Source organism: Trachinotus anak, unplaced genomic scaffold, assembly GCF_046630095.1.
Source record: "Trachinotus anak isolate AG129_WGS33_773 ecotype Australia unplaced genomic scaffold, CSIRO_AGI_Tana_v1 ptg000028l, whole genome shotgun sequence".
Classification (NCBI taxonomy): Eukaryota; Metazoa; Chordata; class Actinopteri; order Carangiformes; family Carangidae; genus Trachinotus; species Trachinotus anak.
Window position 1 is genome coordinate 486,286 of NW_027273879.1, and position 17,704 is coordinate 503,989.

A 17,704-nucleotide genomic window follows, 5' to 3' on the forward strand; every position below is an offset into this window, starting at 1 on the left:
GGAAATGTAGTATCCAGTGATTTTGGAGCTTGAGCCAAAGCAGGGGTGAAAGTCAGGATCCCTCAGCCTCTGCTGCTCCGACTGTTGGGAGTGAGAGTGAAGTGAAATCAGTCCAGTGGCTCTTTCCTGTCTGAGGTCGAGCCTCTCTCCCTCAGGCTCCCCCTGCTCTCCCTTCCTTCATCTGCACCTCCCTTCTCTTTCTCCCATTCACACTCACAACCCCCACCCCAGCCCACCCCCCAGCCCCCAAATGGGCGTAGTACGGACGCCCCTCCTCTCCTATAATGTCTGGATAATAGCGGGTGTCAAGTGGATTTGAACTCGCAGCGCCGGGAGGTGGACGAGGTCCGAGCGGCCGCAGCCTGTTGGAGCCGCGCTCAGCTGGAACCTTCGGGACTCTTCTGGAAAGTCTGACTGATAAACTGGAAGCAAGAGGAAGGTTTTTGGACTTTTCTGTAGGATTCACAAGGTAGGGTGTGGATTTTTTTCCTTTTTAAAATTTTTAAGATGAAATTTCTGCACAGAATTAAGTTTAAATCCCGTGAGATTTCCTGCTGGTTTCCAGAGGGAGACAGATGTTCATGTGGGAGGAAGTGAGTGTTAGAGAGCCTGGTGTTGCCCCGGGGGGGCTGCAATGCTCCCACACTGATAAACTACATGATAAGAGACTCACTGATTAAACTGACACTCGGGACCACTCGGGTCCGTTTGCATCCACTGACACTTTAACCCCCTGATCACCGGATAAGCTTTATCACCGCAGATGTGCTGTAATCTGGGTCTGACACAGCTGTGGCCACACATCTGGTCTCGTTTTTGACTGAACAAAATCTGAATCTAGAGACATTTCACTGTGGGATCATCACATGTAAAGAAATATTAATTACTCAGCAGGTTTATAGACTCCAGTCACTCTGACTGCTCATTAGGAAATATACTGAGTCTTTACTGTAGTAAAAGCAGTAATACCACAGTTCTGCATACACAGTTTACTTCACTGAAAGTACAGGAAGGTTATCAGCTAAATGTACCTAAAGTTTTCTTTCTGCTGGATGGCTCATTCCTGAGTGTCACATCATCATAAATATATATTATTGGATCAATATTATTGATGCATTTACATATAAACCTGAAGCTGTTAAACAACTGTAGCAGAGTAAAACATTAAATAAAATGAAAATATTCAGGTAAAGCACAAGTATCTCCAAACTGTACTTAAATACAGAACTTGAGTAAAAGTACTTAGTTACTTTCCATCTCTGTTATTAGGTGAACTGAGCTAAAGCAAATTCAGTCTAATACAAGAGTCTGATAATAAATCCTGTATTTTACAGAGAGGTGTTTCTGTTATTTCACTGACCCTCATTGATTCCAATGGGGTGGACAAAATAACAGAAACACAACCTGCAGCCTCCAGAATGGTCACACAGGTGAATCTACACCTGTGTGACCTTTATAACAGGAGGGTTTACAGCAGACTGTGGAATCAGGCTGCATCACTGTCAGCTGGGTGTGTAAACAGGTAACTGAGTACAGAGGGTGAATATACCTGCATCCAGTGGTGGAAGAAATACTAAAGTAGAAGAGCCAGAGCTGTAGAATTATGGGTTATGGAAGTTTTTAGACAAAATAAGACATTAATAGACTCTCTGAATGTCTCCTTTTTCTATTCATTAGTTGATTTGTCAGAAATTATCAGAAAATAGTGACAGTGTTATAATTTCCCTTAGGATATGGAAATGCATTCAAATAGCTCGTTTTATTCAAACAACAGTCCAAAGATGTTCAGTTTATTATCATATGTGGCATCAAAAGGCATCAGATCCTCACATCTGAGAATCTGGAACCAGCAAATGTTTGGAATATTTAAATGATTGATCGATTCCCAAACTCACTGCCAATCACTGCAGCTCAGTCAGACAATATTCCCCTCTGGAAGGTGCTGCAGTAGAAGTGGAAAGTTCCTTCTCTTCTTCCTACTGTTGCGTGTATGACTCTAACACTTCATACTTTCATCATGTCATGTTGTGTGTCACTGACTCCTGTGTCTGCGTCCACAGATTGTGTTGAGATGCTTCCTCACATCCTCACACACCTGCTCTGCCTGGTGTGTCTGAGCTCTGCTCGTCCTCATGCAGGTGAGTCATGTGACTGAAGCCGAAAACCTCTGTCACCGCCCACCAGCTCGTTTCTTTCTCCTCTTCTTATTTATAACAACACACGTGCAGGTCCGGGACTGACAAAGTGGAAAATAACACAACACAGATTCACTTTTTTTTTCCAGTACCAACTCAGACACATGTCGTCTCTAGACTGTGGAGGCCAGAGTGTGATTACAGCTTCCTCTGCTGCTCTTTAGTTTTTCGACACAATTGGCCACAAACCGTCACACAAATCGTCATCATCGTCATCCTCTTTACAGTGGTGAAGAAATTCTACGATAAATCCTCGTAGAGATCAGACGTTAAAGATGAACAGTATGATTTAAACTTCTCATCAACATCAGACTTTTCCTCGAGTTCCAAACTAACATGGACGATTGTTGTTGAACATGAGCAGGTGGAAACCAAACGTGACTGTAAAGAAATAGGGATGAGGTTAAAAATATGGGCGTGTAGAGAGTTTAGATTTTTTTATTATTAATATTCATAAAGATGAATTGATGTGTGGAATCTGTACTGGTGTAAAATGTTTCTCTAGGCTGCAGTGATGATGTCTGTGAGCGTGCTGCACAGCTCTGCCAGCAGGTGGCAGCAACTGGCTGCAGCGTTATTTACAATAATAATTATTATTAAACTGAATTTTGTTTTTCTTTACGTTTTTTATTGATCTGTTTTTGCCCTTATTTGACAGTCGACAGTGTAGCGTGGCAGCCAGTAGAGGTAGTTGAGCAGTGTTGAAACGTGTTGTGGCGCCTCCCACTGGATCTGCTGTGCAGGGCAGGATGAAGCCGGTCTGATGTTGCACAGGTGTTATTTTTACTTCATGGTGAAGCCTGGACCTCCCATGAGAGTGGACAGGAAACTGTGGAGCAGAAGTTAGGGACCGTCTAAAAAGTGCGTGAACAAATATCCGAGGAAACTTTTCAGGTTTTTATTTTGTCTGGTTTTTTTTTGATTGTGATGAAATTTGGTTCAGAGCTTCATGGTCTCCTCTGGATGACTTGTAATAACTTTGATCATCCTCTGGCCTATAGTCTTGTCTCTTTGATTCTTCTTATTTTTCACTATGAACACTTCTTTCCAACTTTATTCTCATCCTCCTCCTCTTATTTACTCAACCTGCAGTTAAAGACCAAATCTAGTCCTGTCTTGTATTTTCCGGTTGTTAAATGTATGAGTATAAATGGCAGATGAAAACAGCCCAACATAAAGCTGTCTAGACGACGCTTTAACAGCTTCTGGTGTGACAGTGTCTTTGTGTTACACCCTTATCTCACACACACACACTCATGCAGGATCCTGTTTTCCAGCCCCACCAAACTCAATGAGGATGGAGAAGAGCTCGCCTGCAGCTGGCACCCTGGCGGGCCGGGTGGTGCTGCCATGCCACTTCTCCATGATGCCGGTTCCTCCCAGCACCTTGACACACACACCCTCATACACCCCACCCACTCCCACACCTGGACCCCTCCTCCCTGCCGACGAGCCTCACACCTCAGGTCCTGACGAGCAGCTGAGAATCAAGTGGACGAAGCTGGAGGGAGAGGGGGAGAAGGTGGTGCTGGTGGCCCAGGGAGGGGTGGTGAAGGTGGGGCAGGAGTACATGAGCAGGGTGTCGGTGCCCAGCCACCCGCTGTCGGTCGGGGACGCCTCTCTGCTGATGGTGAGACTCAGAGCCAGTGATGCAGGGCTTTACCGCTGCGAGGTGATGCACGGGATGGAGGACACGCAGGACACGGTCAGCCTCAATGTCACCGGTGAGTCACACACACACACACACACACACACACACACAGCTAAAGAGCCAGATGTTTCCCTCAGCAGCTGGAGGAGACCAAACACAGAGCTAACAGAGGGAACACTGGGCTGAGACAGAGACACTGTGTGAGGTGGAAGGGACAGGTGGATGTAGATGCAGAACCTGCCTGAGAATCCTCATGTTTTTAAGTTTTCTCAGTATCACAGTGATCCAGTGACAGTTGTCTGAACATCCACATGTTCACTGCAACCAGGAGCTGATCACAGCTGATTCAGCTACTTTCCCACAATATAAAGAAACAGAACTCACAGCCTCTCTGGCACCATTATACTTCCTATTTACATCTCCTTAACCCCACATTATGGACTGTAGTTGATGATTATTCCCAAACAGAGACACAATCCATTAGATGAAGTTTTTCATGCTGCACAGATATCAGAGTTTAAAACTCCTGGATGACACCAGAGACTGGTCCCAGACAGAGAGTCCAGGTCGTTCCATGGTGGAACAGGGAAATATAAACCGGTCAGTGATTTCAGCTGTCATCCTCAGAGTATATGTCACTGTTGTCTGGTGTCATTAGCTCCTCTATTTTCAGCTGGATGGGGTGATTACTTGTCGTCTGTGAGGATATCCTGGCAGAGCTGCAGGAGGATGTGAATAGATGACTGAGCTGTTAAATGGAGAGTTGTGTGTCTCTCATAGGGAGCGTCTTTGTCAGGAGCTGTGGGACAAAGCTGTCTGTTCAGTGTTAATGTGGAATCTGTGTAAACGTCTGAGAGCCGGGGTTGGCTCGGCTGATGGGTAATGTTCCACTGAACCCTGTGGGGTTTCCACTGGATGAACTCTGAGCCCAGAAACCTGTGACCGTGACCCTCGCTGCACATCAGGGAGCCCCTCCTGTAAAAAGTGTGTCCTGTTCTGATCCAGCAGCTGAAACAATTAGTTGATTGATTATTGACTGACCGATTAGTTGATGAAGAGAATTAATCAACAGCAAATTTGATGATGAATTCATTGTTTTTGTTGTTTTTTCTTCCCTTTTCCTTTAGTTTTCTTCATTTCTAACTTTCATAAGAAAAGTAAATGAACATTTCTACTGAATATTCTTGCAAAAAAAATCAAAAGCGAAAAAGGTACAAATAATAATGCAGCATCACAAAGAAACAGATGCAGACAGAGACAAATAAATAAGTAATTACAATTATAATGGTGTAATAAATACAGAGATGCTTAGTACAGTCAACAAGCCAGAGAGGTGCAGTACAAACATTTCACCACAAGAATGAAAATGTATAAATGTTATTTGTATTATTTAGTAACAGGAGCATTAACCATTAGGATACATTAAGATATAATCTTCTATCGACCCCATGTTCCAGTGAAGTTTTGTAAAGTGTCTTGCAAAATAAAAGACAATTAATTGTTGAAGTCATTTTAGGCAAAAATATTACAGAGCAAACATGAAAATAATTATCTGATGACTTCGTCTACGATGAAAGTAATTGTTAGTTGCTCTACAATGAACAAGGCTGGATTACCACTCGGACAAAACAGGGGACTGGGTCGGGTTTCCAGGGGCCCCGACAGCTCCAGGGTTACAGACTGTGGGTCTAATGACACTGTCGCCTCCAGCGATGAACTCAGAGAATCATCACCTTCTCTGCAGCTCGGTGGAGCATTTTAGCCTCTTTCAGAGAAACATTTTTCAGCATGAAGCAGCTACAGAGCCAGATGTTTCCCTCAGGAGCTGGTGGAGACCAAACACAGAGTGAACAGAGGGAACACTGGACTCAGATTCATCCTGTCGCTTCTACACTTTCGTGACTGTGTCTTCTTCCTCCAGGTGTTGTGTTCCACTACCGGGCAAACACCAACCGCTACACTCTGGATTTTCCCACCGCTATGGAGGCGTGTCATGCTGCAGGTGCCTCCATCGCTTCACCTGAGCAGCTGACGGCTGCTTTTGAGGACGGCTTCGACCAGTGTGACGCAGGCTGGCTCGCTGACCAGTCAGTCAGGTGTGTGTTAACATGTAAAAATCTCCTTCTTAATGTGTCATCGAAAAAATAATAATAAGAATAACTCGACCTGTTTCCAGTGCAGATCAACTTTCATTCCTAGAAAACACAGGAAGGAAGTTGATGTCTGTCTGAAGCAGGTTGATTCTCATAACACCGGCAGATGTTTTAAGAAAATAAAGGTTGTTTGATGATGTTTTGCAGTTAAATTCACTGTGATGCGTTCATTGTCTGCTCAGGTATCCCATCACCGTGCCCCGGCCCGGCTGTGCAGGTGATCTGCTGAGCAGGCCAGGAGTCAGAACGTACGGCGTCCGCGACCCCACCGAGAAATACGACGTGTACTGCTTCGTAGACAAACTAGACGGTAAAGACACCAGGACAAGCAGAGACTTTTAGCGTCAGAGCAGTTCAGGAGCAAACAGCAGCTGCCAACAGTTCAGCCATCCTCCAGTTCTCGTTTGTGTTGTTTCTGGGTGATTTCATTCATTTCCTGATCCATATTTAATTCGTGCTCTTAGCTGCAGTGGAAGGTGAAGGTTTATAAATGTGTCAGGAGAAATATCCTGGTGTCAGCTGCAGGGTTGAAGCTTGTTCATCTGCAGATTTCTTTTCAGATTTTACATTCCTTTGTGAACTGCTTTTCAAGTTCAAGAATAAACTGAAAAATATTTTAAGGTAGTTTTGGTGTAAAACTATCACAGAGTTCAGTCAGTGAGAAACTGCTCTACTTACCTTGTTCCTCTGTCTGAAGGCGAGGTCTTCTACCCTCCGTCCATCAGCAACAAGCTCACCCTGCAGCAGGCCAGGGAGGAGTGTGAGAGGCACGATGCCGTGTTGGCGTCGCCCGGTCAGCTGTACGCGGCCTGGAGGGCGGGGCTGAACAGATGCGACTACGGCTGGCTGTCCGACGGCAGCGCCCGCTACCCCATCACCGTCCCCAGGCCTCAGTGCGGGGGAGGCCTGCTGGGCGTCCGCACGCTTTACAAGAACGAAAACCAAACCGGATACCCAGACCCCACGGACGAGCACGGAGCTTTCTGCTTCAAAGGTGAGACTGAAAACACACACTGCGTTTTCCCCTCCTGCCTGGAACCTGCCTTCCATCAGTGCTCTGATCTCTACTGTTTTTAACATGTTGCATCCGGCTGCTCTGGACTGTGAAAATAGAGCCCAATGACACACAAGTATTCAAATGTCTCCTTGAAGACTTTTACAGTGCTGCTCTCTTCTGTTGACTCTCATACAACCGACCAATCACTGCAGGAAATCAGTGTGATTGTTGGATTGTCTTGTTCCAGAGTTCCAGTCGTGGGAAAGCAGGTTTCAGACTCTGTTAGATAATCAAACATGCGATTATACTGTGATCCAACAGTATCTGAAGAAATATCTGGCAAATAATATTTGACTAATGATTCTCTTTGGCATATTCTGATGATTTAATGAAAAAAATCAATGAGAAAATGGAAAAAATTTGAGAGAATTATCCACTGAAATGTGCAGCAGAAGAATAACTTTGGGAAATCCCCGATATGCTTTACTCAATAAATCCATTTTTATCTGAGGACGTGTCCTAAAGAGATGAAGAGATGACTTATAGCAGGGGTCTTAAGCAATGGCTGCTTGTCATCTCTCCTCATTGGTTAATACATAGATCATGTATTAACCAGTGGGACTTTTGAATGAATTCAGAATGAATTTGATTAATTTGATGAGGCCTGAGGGGAAAAACTATCCAATATCTCACAAAATCTGGAGGAGAATGTCTGTCCTTTCCTGTTCTGTTCATCTTGTGATCCCCCAGATTTATGTGCAGTCACATCAGAGTTGTGTCTTAAATGTCCCATCCAGTCTAAAGGTAGATGTCCATGTGTTTGTGATTATAAAGCAGGTCTAGGTTCTATATTAATACTGTGAAAGTATCAAAGCCTCAGTCCACAGAGAAATGTACACAGCCTGTATTCAGAAACTGAGCCTTAAAACCAGCCGTCAGGACTTCTGGAACTTTGTGATGTCACAACAAAGCAGTCACTGCCCTCAACCACGCCCCAAGTCCCGCCCACCTGGACCCATCATCCAACCTTGGAGGTGATGGAAGTGTTTACCTGAAATCTGCTGTATTTTATTAGATCACTCAGAAAACAGTCAGCCAATCAGAGGAGAGGATCAGAGTCTCTCCTCTACACTGAGATTTTGGTTCTTCAAACCCAAAATATATCTTCTGATGGATATAAACACTTCAAATAAAACACAGGAGAAGTTAAAACATGGAGCTTTAAGATGCTTTATGCTGCTGGGTATTTACACATTCACTGATTTCTCTCCTTCCTCTCTCAGCATTGGCACAAAGTCAAGTCATTTTATTTATGGAGCAGATTTAAAAACAGCAGTGTTTCACAAAGTGATGTAATTATGAAATAGTTTGATTACAATCAAATAAAAACAGAAATGATCAAATAAAACCAGACATAAAGGAGAGGATGTAAGTAAATTAAATGAAGCAAAAATATCTGAATAGTTGTCATAATTTTTTTTTTTAAAAACACAGTGGCAGAGAGAATAAATAAAAACAACGTGATCAGTTAAGGCTAAAGGAAGAATACATTTAGGATAATGCTGTATCTTTGTGCAAGCTCCAGACTGATCCTGCTCCAAGAGTCCAAATCACAGACTCATGAAGTCACAAGAAAACTGCAGACGACTGCACAAACACTGAGGTGTGTTGCAGCACAAACAAGTCACAATCTGCAGCTGTTTAGAAGCAGCCGAGCGTAAAGACGTGGTCACAGAGAGGGACGAGGGAGAACAAACCCAAACAAGAGAAGAATAAACTCCCACTACCCTGTTCATGGTGGGGCACGTTTTTTTTTATGAGGGGAAAACCCAACTCACTGCACTTTAACACAGATACTGCAGAAACGGGACAGGTCCCTAATGCTTCACAGCTGGACCCTGCCCAAACTCAGACAGACAGACGGACGAAGGGAGGGAGGGAGGCAGGAGAAGGTGGAGAGGAGGAGGATTACAGAGCGATTTCTCACATAAGTAACATCATTGTCATTAAAAGATACTCAGAAACACAAAGCTTTAGCAGAGGTCAGCTCAGTGTGTCGGAGTGAAGTGGGTACGCCGCAGAGCGACTGATTACACTCTGAGTATGATGCTTTACAGATGAAATAATTGCAAACAGTTGCATGTCTGGCAGTGTGAAGGTACTTTCTGGACCTGAAGGCTGTGTAATGTGTCCTGCCAAGCGTTGAGTGAGGTGGCAGAGCTGCAGGAGAGAGTTAACGTACAGTGAAGTGACAGTATGAGGACAGACCCCGGCCCGGCCAGATGAACGCCGCTCGCCAAACACATGACATCATATCTGGGCAGGGCCGAACATGCAGCCAGGGTCTCCTTTGTGGTGCGAACGACCAGAGCAGAACAGAGTCTGCAGGCCTGTCAGCAGTAAACACCAGCAGTATGTCCTCACAGCCTCAAGCAGCAGCACAACAGTAGAAATACTCAGAGGCTCACAGTCCTGTGTGAGGAAGTATCAGCAACGTCACTTAGATAAGTTTATACACAAAATTAATAAAGAAAATAATCTGCTTATTCATTTATAATAAAAAATCAGTACTCTCTGCCCTTATTTAACTATATAGAGTTAGTTTAGTCCAGTGATTCCCAACCTAGGGTTCGGGCCCCTGCAAAGGGTCAAAGATTAATCTGAGGGATCATCAGATGGTTACAGTGAGAGGGAAGGGTTACAGTGTTTTATAATTTTATTTCTCTAAGCCTATTTATTTCTCTAAGTGTATCAATAAAAACTAAATCGTTCTCTCATTAAATGTTTTTTTAAATGTAAAAGCCAAATCTGAACAACTTCAGCTGTGAAACAAATTTTGAAAAGTAAAGGTGAAATATTTCCTCTGAACTGTGGAGGAATAAAAGCTTAAAGAAGCAGAAAACTCAAGCAAAGAACCTCAAAACTGTACTTCTGCTCTGGGTGGAGGAGCAGGAGGAAGAGTGGAAAAAGGGGAACCCCACCTATCCCACCTTCCCCTCCCCTCCCCTCCCCTCCGTCCATATGTAGGGGAGTCAATTACGTCCCGTTTATTAAAGCATTATGTCAGTGACGTTCAAAGCTGACTGCTTACTCCCAGGACACTAACTACATGAACTCAGCACTTAGACCTACACAAAGGAGGGCATTGTGTGTGTGTGTGTGTGTGTTTGCGAGTCTTATTTCCTGGCTTTTTTCATATGGTATGTATTCCATCATAATGAGATATAAATCTTTGCGAGCATCACAGGGTGTGTTTAGGGCCCGGGCCTGCTGGTCTGTTCCGAGCTGTAACCTCTGTGTTCAGAGAGGAAAAGAAAACACGTTTCTTTCTGAGCTTCATTATTTTTAGGCTTTTTCTGGTCACATTGAGGCCTTCAGCAGTCACTGTTATTTTTCTGCCGGCTCAGCAGTCTCCAGCCCTCAGCCTGTTTTATTCTTGACAGGTGACTTCATGTTTCAAAAATCAAAGCTGCTACATTTCCTTTTATAGCCGCTGTAAGCTAACGGCAGCCCGGCGGCAGCATGATTAGCATTTTCCAGATAGCACAGTTTTCTTATTGTAATGAGTCATGACGACACTGATTCATTCTGTAAACATCTTTTCTCGGGTGGAGCTGACGTGGTCTGTTTTCTAAAGGACCAGACTCATAGTTTTACATGCTTCAGACCTCTCCTGACAAATTAGGGATATTTATCAAAGCATACCACAGGTTTTTATATTGACTTTGGTTGTTATTAACATGATGTCAATTTTACATAATATAGTTTTTGGCAGAAACCACTCAAACCATTTTTAAGTACATTGTGTGACGCTCACAGATTTCAGAGAGAACTTTAACATTTCAGTCACTCACACGTTCATAAAGTTTTTTAATGTGCACAACGTTTTGTTTTGTAATAAAACATCTAAATTAAATGACAGAAGATGAACTGAGTGTAAAAATATCCAGTTCTTTTATTAAACACTCAAAAGCGCTTCAACTCCCAAGGTGCATTTCAGAAAGAAACATCCAATCACAGAGCTTCCATTTCTGTTACATACACAGCTGAAGCGAAAGAAAAGAACTGAGGATAAAATCTGCAACTAAAATCAACTCACCTTTTAGTTCTCCACGGCAACGGCAGCCGAGGCTCATGGATATTGTAGTTTTTAGAGCCATCCACCAATCCACATGTCTCAGGTGGTCACAACATGAACCTTTATGACTGTTACATAAAGCGGCAGAGTCCTGTGTTTCTCTGTTAAGTATCTCTTCATTAAGAGGAAAAACTGAAATGAAAGTCTTCTCTGTTTCCTGCCCTCACAGCCAAACTACCAGAGCCAACGACCACGAGTCCAGCCGTGACTCCAGCAGCGCACGAACCCGACGAGCCCACACACGAGCCCCCCACTACAACACCGCTGCTCTCAGACCCTGAAAGAGCTGAAATTCAAACAAGACGACCAGAGTCTGTCGCATATTCACCGACAGAGAGACCACACACAGCCTCACCAGACCGGCATGGAGCCCCCCACTCCACAGCCTCCATGACCCCCACTCCCACCTTAGACGATATTCAGCCTTTTGACATAAACAAGGTGGAGTCGGTTCCAGTTAGAGAAGACTGGCACTGGTTGCAGCTCCCTGCCTTGCCCACCACCCGCTCACAGACCCCACACCTCGACATCTCCCACGGGGGAGAGGAGGGAGGCCAGGAGGGAGGTCAGGTGATGTCAGGCAGCGGCAGTGGGGAGGGAGGCAGCAGCGATGACAGCGGGACTGAGGTGGGAGCAGCGGTGACCCCGAAACAGGTGTGGGTGGAGACCGTATCGAGACCAAGTTGGCTTCCAGAGAGCAGCACAGGGCCGGAGCCGGGCGTGGAGACCACATCGAGACCATCGCAGCCTCCAGAGATCACGCCACAGCATGTCGACCCGGAGACCCTCACCCCAGAGCCAGGCCTCCCCGACGGCAGTGGAGATGTCGGGTCGCAGCATCCTGCAGTCGTCTTTAAAGAGGATGTCACCCCCGGAACTATACCGACGTTTGACCTCGACCCATCACTGGTCGTCCCCGTCGTCGAGGAGTCATCGGCCAAACCACCGTTCCACCTCATCATCGTCAATGTGCACAACCAGAACCAGTCAGGTGAGTCAGACCTGTGGCTTCCTGTCTGTTGTCTGATGAAATCATTTACCTAATAATATATCAAACATAACAATAATTGATTGTTGCCACTTAAGGCCAAAATGTTTTGTTATGGAGAATAAGGTTTACAGGTGATATAAATATAATAAGGTGTTATTATATTATGAAAGTCTTCGATGCAGCCTCTGAAGGACGAGGCCCCTGAAGTGGGACCCAGATAGACATGAGACTGATGACCTGCTCAGACCCTCAGTGATCTAAACACTTTTCTCAGGGACTTTTCCATGTTTGAGAGATGAAAACTCGTTGTGCTTTTAAACCCTGAGCGAGCTCAAACAGAGAAATAACTCAGTGATGACGCTGTCTGTCTGACATCCCTGATTCACATTCATATTTCCACATATGTGTGCCGTGGTGTACCCCCCCCCCCCTCCCCGAACCTTTTGCAGCCCCCTTGTGCTCTGGGACCTGACAGCTTCATGTGAAATGTGAAACTCTCTGTTCTTTCGGGGAGAACATTCGTCTTCCTGAGTGACCTCGTGTTTGTTGTGTGGAGCTGTCAGGGACCTGCTCCACTTGATGTAGTGCTGTGTGTTGTCTTCACAGGAAAGAGTTAATGGTTTGTTACCTTTGTATGCTGTGTGTTTGTGTGTGTGAGATTCTCCCACACACAAACACACACATTTGCAGATCCAGATGTGGAAAGTTATGAAGTCAGTCATCTCCACTCGGCCAGTTTTGTAGCTTAACATATTGTAAACACATCTCAGAGTCTCCGGTGGGAAAGCAGCAGAGCCCGGTGAGGAGTCAGAGACTTCAGAGCCAATCAGGTTTAAATATCTGTAACAAACCACAAACTGTTGATATTATTTGTCTTTTCTCTGGGCAGCTGCCTGAATTTCTAAGAACTTCTCTGCACTCTCCATCATGGACAGATTACTGAGCAGACCCACCAGGCACATTACCAGGGGCCCAAGGGCTCAGGGGGCCACAAAGCTGGAGCCTCCAGTGACTCTTGTTAACAGTTCTTCCTGAAAAGTCCAAAGACTTGGATGTGTTACCACATCTTTTCACCATCACTCTGTATTTTCTTGATCAATCTGTTGAAAAATGGCCCAAAGTCCAGGTTTATCAGTGTCAGTATCTTGTTTTATTTGACACTAGTCAAAAGCCCCAGAATGCTCAGTTTAATCTCATATATGAGGAAGAAAAAGGTCAAATTTTCACATTTGAGAAGCTCGAATCAAAAAATAAAAAATATTTCTGCATTTTTGTTTGTAAGATGTTTAATTGGTTATGAAACTAGTTGCTGATAAAAAAAAATTGACAAGCAATAAATCAACAAATCAATTAATTGAAAGATTGTTTAGGTTCTAGTTAATTTCCTTCCACATAATAAAGCTGCATTATACTTAAAAAGTTTACTAAAAAGACAATGAAGTTTCTGACTCTAGAAGTCAGTCAGTTAGTTGGTTCGTCAAAGCAAAGCAGACAACCCACAGGAAGGTTTTGATAGTAAAGATGTATTTTTAGCCTGATTTCAAAAGCTGGACCACAAATAAACACGTCTGACTGTTCAGGAAGTGATTTGACAGTTAAAAGTGGTGGCTCACCTGGTGGCTCACCTGGTAGAGAGCAGCACCATAAAGGCTAACATCCTCACTGAAATGTCCAAAAATTTAATCCCGTCTGTACCTGTCAATCAGTACTTCACCTGTCAGTCTCTGCGATATCTGAGTTCATTGTAAAAAGTCAATGTCAACATAAGCTAGAACTAAACTACAACAAAGTTTGATTTTTTCCTTTGGTAAAGACCAAATGAACAGAGTTACTGGTGTGAAAGTGACCTACAGTTCCCCAAATGTGGAACTGTTCCTTTAAGTTCACCACTGGACTACATATATTCAGTTACATGTCAGAGAGCAGAGGTAAGAGCAGAGCTGAATGACTGTGTGACCATCAATAACCTCCTCAACAGCAATAACAGAGAATAAGACCTGGAGGGGCCCCATACCTGCGTCTGCCAGCGGCCCCAAAACAACCCTCAAATTACAGTGCTCCTGTGTTTATTACCCCCCAGCCAAGTGGTGCCATCTTCCAGGAGCTGTGTTTATTATTGAAACGTTGAAGGCGTATTCTGTTGCACAGGTGATACATCATCACATACACGTGTGCGGATCGTGTGAGGCGCCGCAGCTCCCTGAGTCCACAACTCGAGGAAATTAGGAAAAGTGAAGCGTCGAGTGTTTTGATGAAAAGTCTTCCTGTTTCATGTGGGATCGAGTTCAGAGCCACACAGAGGCTTTTCACACTGCGGGCGACATCATACTGCGGCTAACGTGGGTTAACTGGTTAGATCGGTTCAGTTCAAAGAGCAGCTCCCGGCCTGATCACAGCGTGTGTCTCCGTTCATCCTCACACAGCGTCACTGAACTCAGCTCTGTGTTTGCACCATGTTACTCCAGTTCCCACGATATGGCTTCCATGTGTACCATAAAGCCTTAATGAACACACACAAGCCTGCACTGTTTGAGAGCAGCCCTGGGCAGCGACTGACCTTCATCATCTGCAGCACAGACCTGACTGTTAAACATCCAGATACACACCTACAGGCTCGTTTTAATCAACATCAGTGCAACAACTGACAGACTGAACTGAGGAAGAGGAGCCATGTTCAGGGCTGGTTATCAGTACCAACCTTCATGTGCTGTAACACAGAGTACTGCAAAATATCCAACTAAACCAGGCATCATATTCTATAAAGAGTAACTTTGCACTAAATCTAAATCACTTTATTACACTATCAATGAATCCTGCTTCCAGTCTGTAGTGTTTATTACAAGCAGTTATTTTGGTTAATTCTGTCCTCTACACTCACAAAATATTGCTTATTTTGATGTATGCATTTTCTTGGCACTTGTGGCGCCCCCAGTAGGTCAGGCTCAAAATGCTTTGGTAGGGTCGTTCCCTATCACAGCTTAGAGATATCTGTCAAGTTTTATGGTGATTGGACAAGTTGTTGATGAGTTATGACCAATATTGGCTAAGTGAAGATATTTTGGTTGATGGCGGCCATGTTTGCAGACCAATCTTGCTCATTTATTATAGAAATTTGTATTTTAGTCCTCCAGAGCTGTATGACAAATTTGGTGTTGGTAAAGGAGTTTTTCTAATTATGCAAATTAGCAAAAAAAATGTTGGACTTGTGTGTCAAATTTCAAGCCAATCTGACAAATGGTGTGAGGGGGCGTGGCTTTTTCCAATATTGGTCTTAATTACAGCGCCACCATGTGGCCAGTTGGGCTCATATTTCTGAGGAAGCCGATGCTGATGCACATCATTTCCAGTTCCTGTCCCAAGTTTAGTGTTTCTAGCTCATTCCAGTTCACAGGAATTTGAGCAAATCTGGTAGAAAAATAATAACAAACCTGAACAAAATCAATTGGGTTCTACCCCTGCAAGGTTAGAACCCGAACTATGGGTCATGATAACCTGCTGTTCAGACCTTCTATGGACTAGTTTTTTAAAGAACAGCCTCAGCAAATGATGTTGTTCAACCCAAAATCACCACAAATTGGTCACAAAGGTCTTTACAATAATCTGTACAAGCATCAACACTCTACCTGTAGATCCCCGGTTTCTACAGTTGGTGCTTCATAATTTCATCACAGTACATCAGGTTAGGAGTAGAACTAAAAGAAAAGGGTCGGTTTGTTTTATTTGACTGTGAAACTCTGTGTCTTATTGTTCATTGTTTGTCTCTAGTCGACCACATCCTGGAAATCTTAAACCAGCCTATAAACAGCATTGATGGCCCCCAGTCCCAGTTCCCCCACATCACTGACTTTTCACACATCACCAGTGAAGCCATCCAGGGCAGCGGAGACGTCGACTCTCTCGAGCCTGCACCCATCAACCTCCCTCCGACCGTCAGCTTTGTCAACGGAAAACATGAGGTAGTGTCCACGCGCTGGAGCATTTTAAGAGGATTCTGGTCTATCTTTGTAGTTTTGTCCAGTATGATTCTCCTTTATTTACCTGTCTACTTCCCTGATCCCACCAGGTGACATTTGAGCCGGAGCAGCTGGAGGAAGCCAGAGGGGATCAGTTTGAGACGGCTACACCTGTTCGGGTGGAAGACGTGGAGGTAGAGGAGAAGGAGGAGGAGGGGGAACGCGTGACTCCTTTTGACTACGGTCTCTTAGAAATCCACACAGAGGAGACGCCTACAGAGGAAACCAGTGATGCGGTCACTCATCCTGCAGATACAAGCACAGATGTAGTTACAGACTCGGGCACTGGTGGCGACACGACCTCTTATGTCTTTACGGACTTTGACAGAGTCACAACTCAAGAACCAGACGATCAGACCACAACCACCACCACCACCACCACCCCAGACACAGACCCTGTCTCATCACCAGCACCTACCACACCATCAGGCCCAGTCCTCCCTGGTGTCTCCCAGCCTGTCACTGCTGTAGTCTCCATCTACGAGGACATGGAGGGGTCCGCAAACTCTGGCACAGACGGTCCCATGCAGGAGGGCTCTGCAGACGACGCTCTGCCCACCCCAGCTGCAGACAGCCAGATGGGTGTGAGAACTGATGAGGCTGAAATCGGGGGGCCCGAGCTCACTACCTTTATCCCAGACACACGGTCACCAGAAACCACCACACAGACCCAGACTGAAGACTCTGAAGGGTCCGCCTCCGGAGAAGACGAAGCTTCAGGGCAAGACCCAGTGGAGACGCCCAGGGTTACCAGCACGCCTCCACCCATTTATTCTACCCTTCACACCCAGCAGCCTCCACCTGCAGCAGGTACCACAGTCACAGGAGTCCCTGTAGTTTCACCAGCTGTTGACACAGTTACAGAAACAGGCTCAGGTGCAGAGCAGCTGTCCGGAGAGGGGGAGGCCTCTGGAGAACGGGCCGATCGGGTTGACCTTCCCGGAGAGGTTGCTGTTACTGTTTTACCAGATGCAGCAGCTGTTGAAGGGCAAACCACCCTCCCCTCACACATGAAGGACATAACCTCCGACCCCACCACATCTGAGCCCGCCACACGTCCGTCCCCTGCTGCCACGGACGAGAAGAAACATCCCTCTGTTTCCTCCAAGCCTGCACACACAACCTCTGACGACCACACCACACACCCCACTGAACCTTACAGAGACCAGACGGAGCAGTCCACCACAAGTTCCCCCGAGTACACAAGTCAGTCAGTACAGTCCACCACATCGCCCCTCTACACTTTCGACCAAAACACCCACTCCGTCCCCCAGTGGGCGCTGATCCCCGACCCGGCAGCCACCCCACTCCCAGAGGAAGGGTTTGAGGACTACAGAGAGATCGTCACTGCTCTGGTGGAGGCGGCCCCTCAGATTCCAGAGGAGACCGTGGCCACAGAGCAGCCAGAGACCGGCACTGACTCAGCTTATTCTGTGGATGCCAGCACTGTGGATGTCAGAGGTACATGAGCCACACAGGCAGCTGTAATAATACTCAGATTTATCATTTAAACTTATCATAGCTGGGGTTTTTTTTTAGCATTTTCTGATATTTTATAAGCCAAAC

The 17,704-nt window shown here is 45.3% G+C and overlaps 1 protein-coding gene across 1 annotated transcript in view; it reads left to right on the plus strand.

Moving 5' to 3' along the window:
• The first annotated feature begins 289 nt into the window (after positions 1-289).
• Positions 290-17,704, plus strand: part of vcanb (versican b) — a 28,826-nt gene continuing 11,411 nt past the window's right edge. Inside the window, exons 1-9 of the mRNA XM_071466013.1 lie at positions 290-469; positions 2,061-2,138; positions 3,473-3,919; positions 5,768-5,942; positions 6,182-6,309; positions 6,697-6,993; positions 11,304-12,125; positions 15,891-16,081; positions 16,189-17,599. Coding sequence (XP_071322114.1) covers positions 2,072-2,138; positions 3,473-3,919; positions 5,768-5,942; positions 6,182-6,309; positions 6,697-6,993; positions 11,304-12,125; positions 15,891-16,081; positions 16,189-17,599 — 3,538 coding nt within the window. The 5' untranslated portion in view covers positions 290-469; positions 2,061-2,071. The remainder of the gene's footprint in view (positions 470-2,060; positions 2,139-3,472; positions 3,920-5,767; positions 5,943-6,181; positions 6,310-6,696; positions 6,994-11,303; positions 12,126-15,890; positions 16,082-16,188; positions 17,600-17,704) is intronic.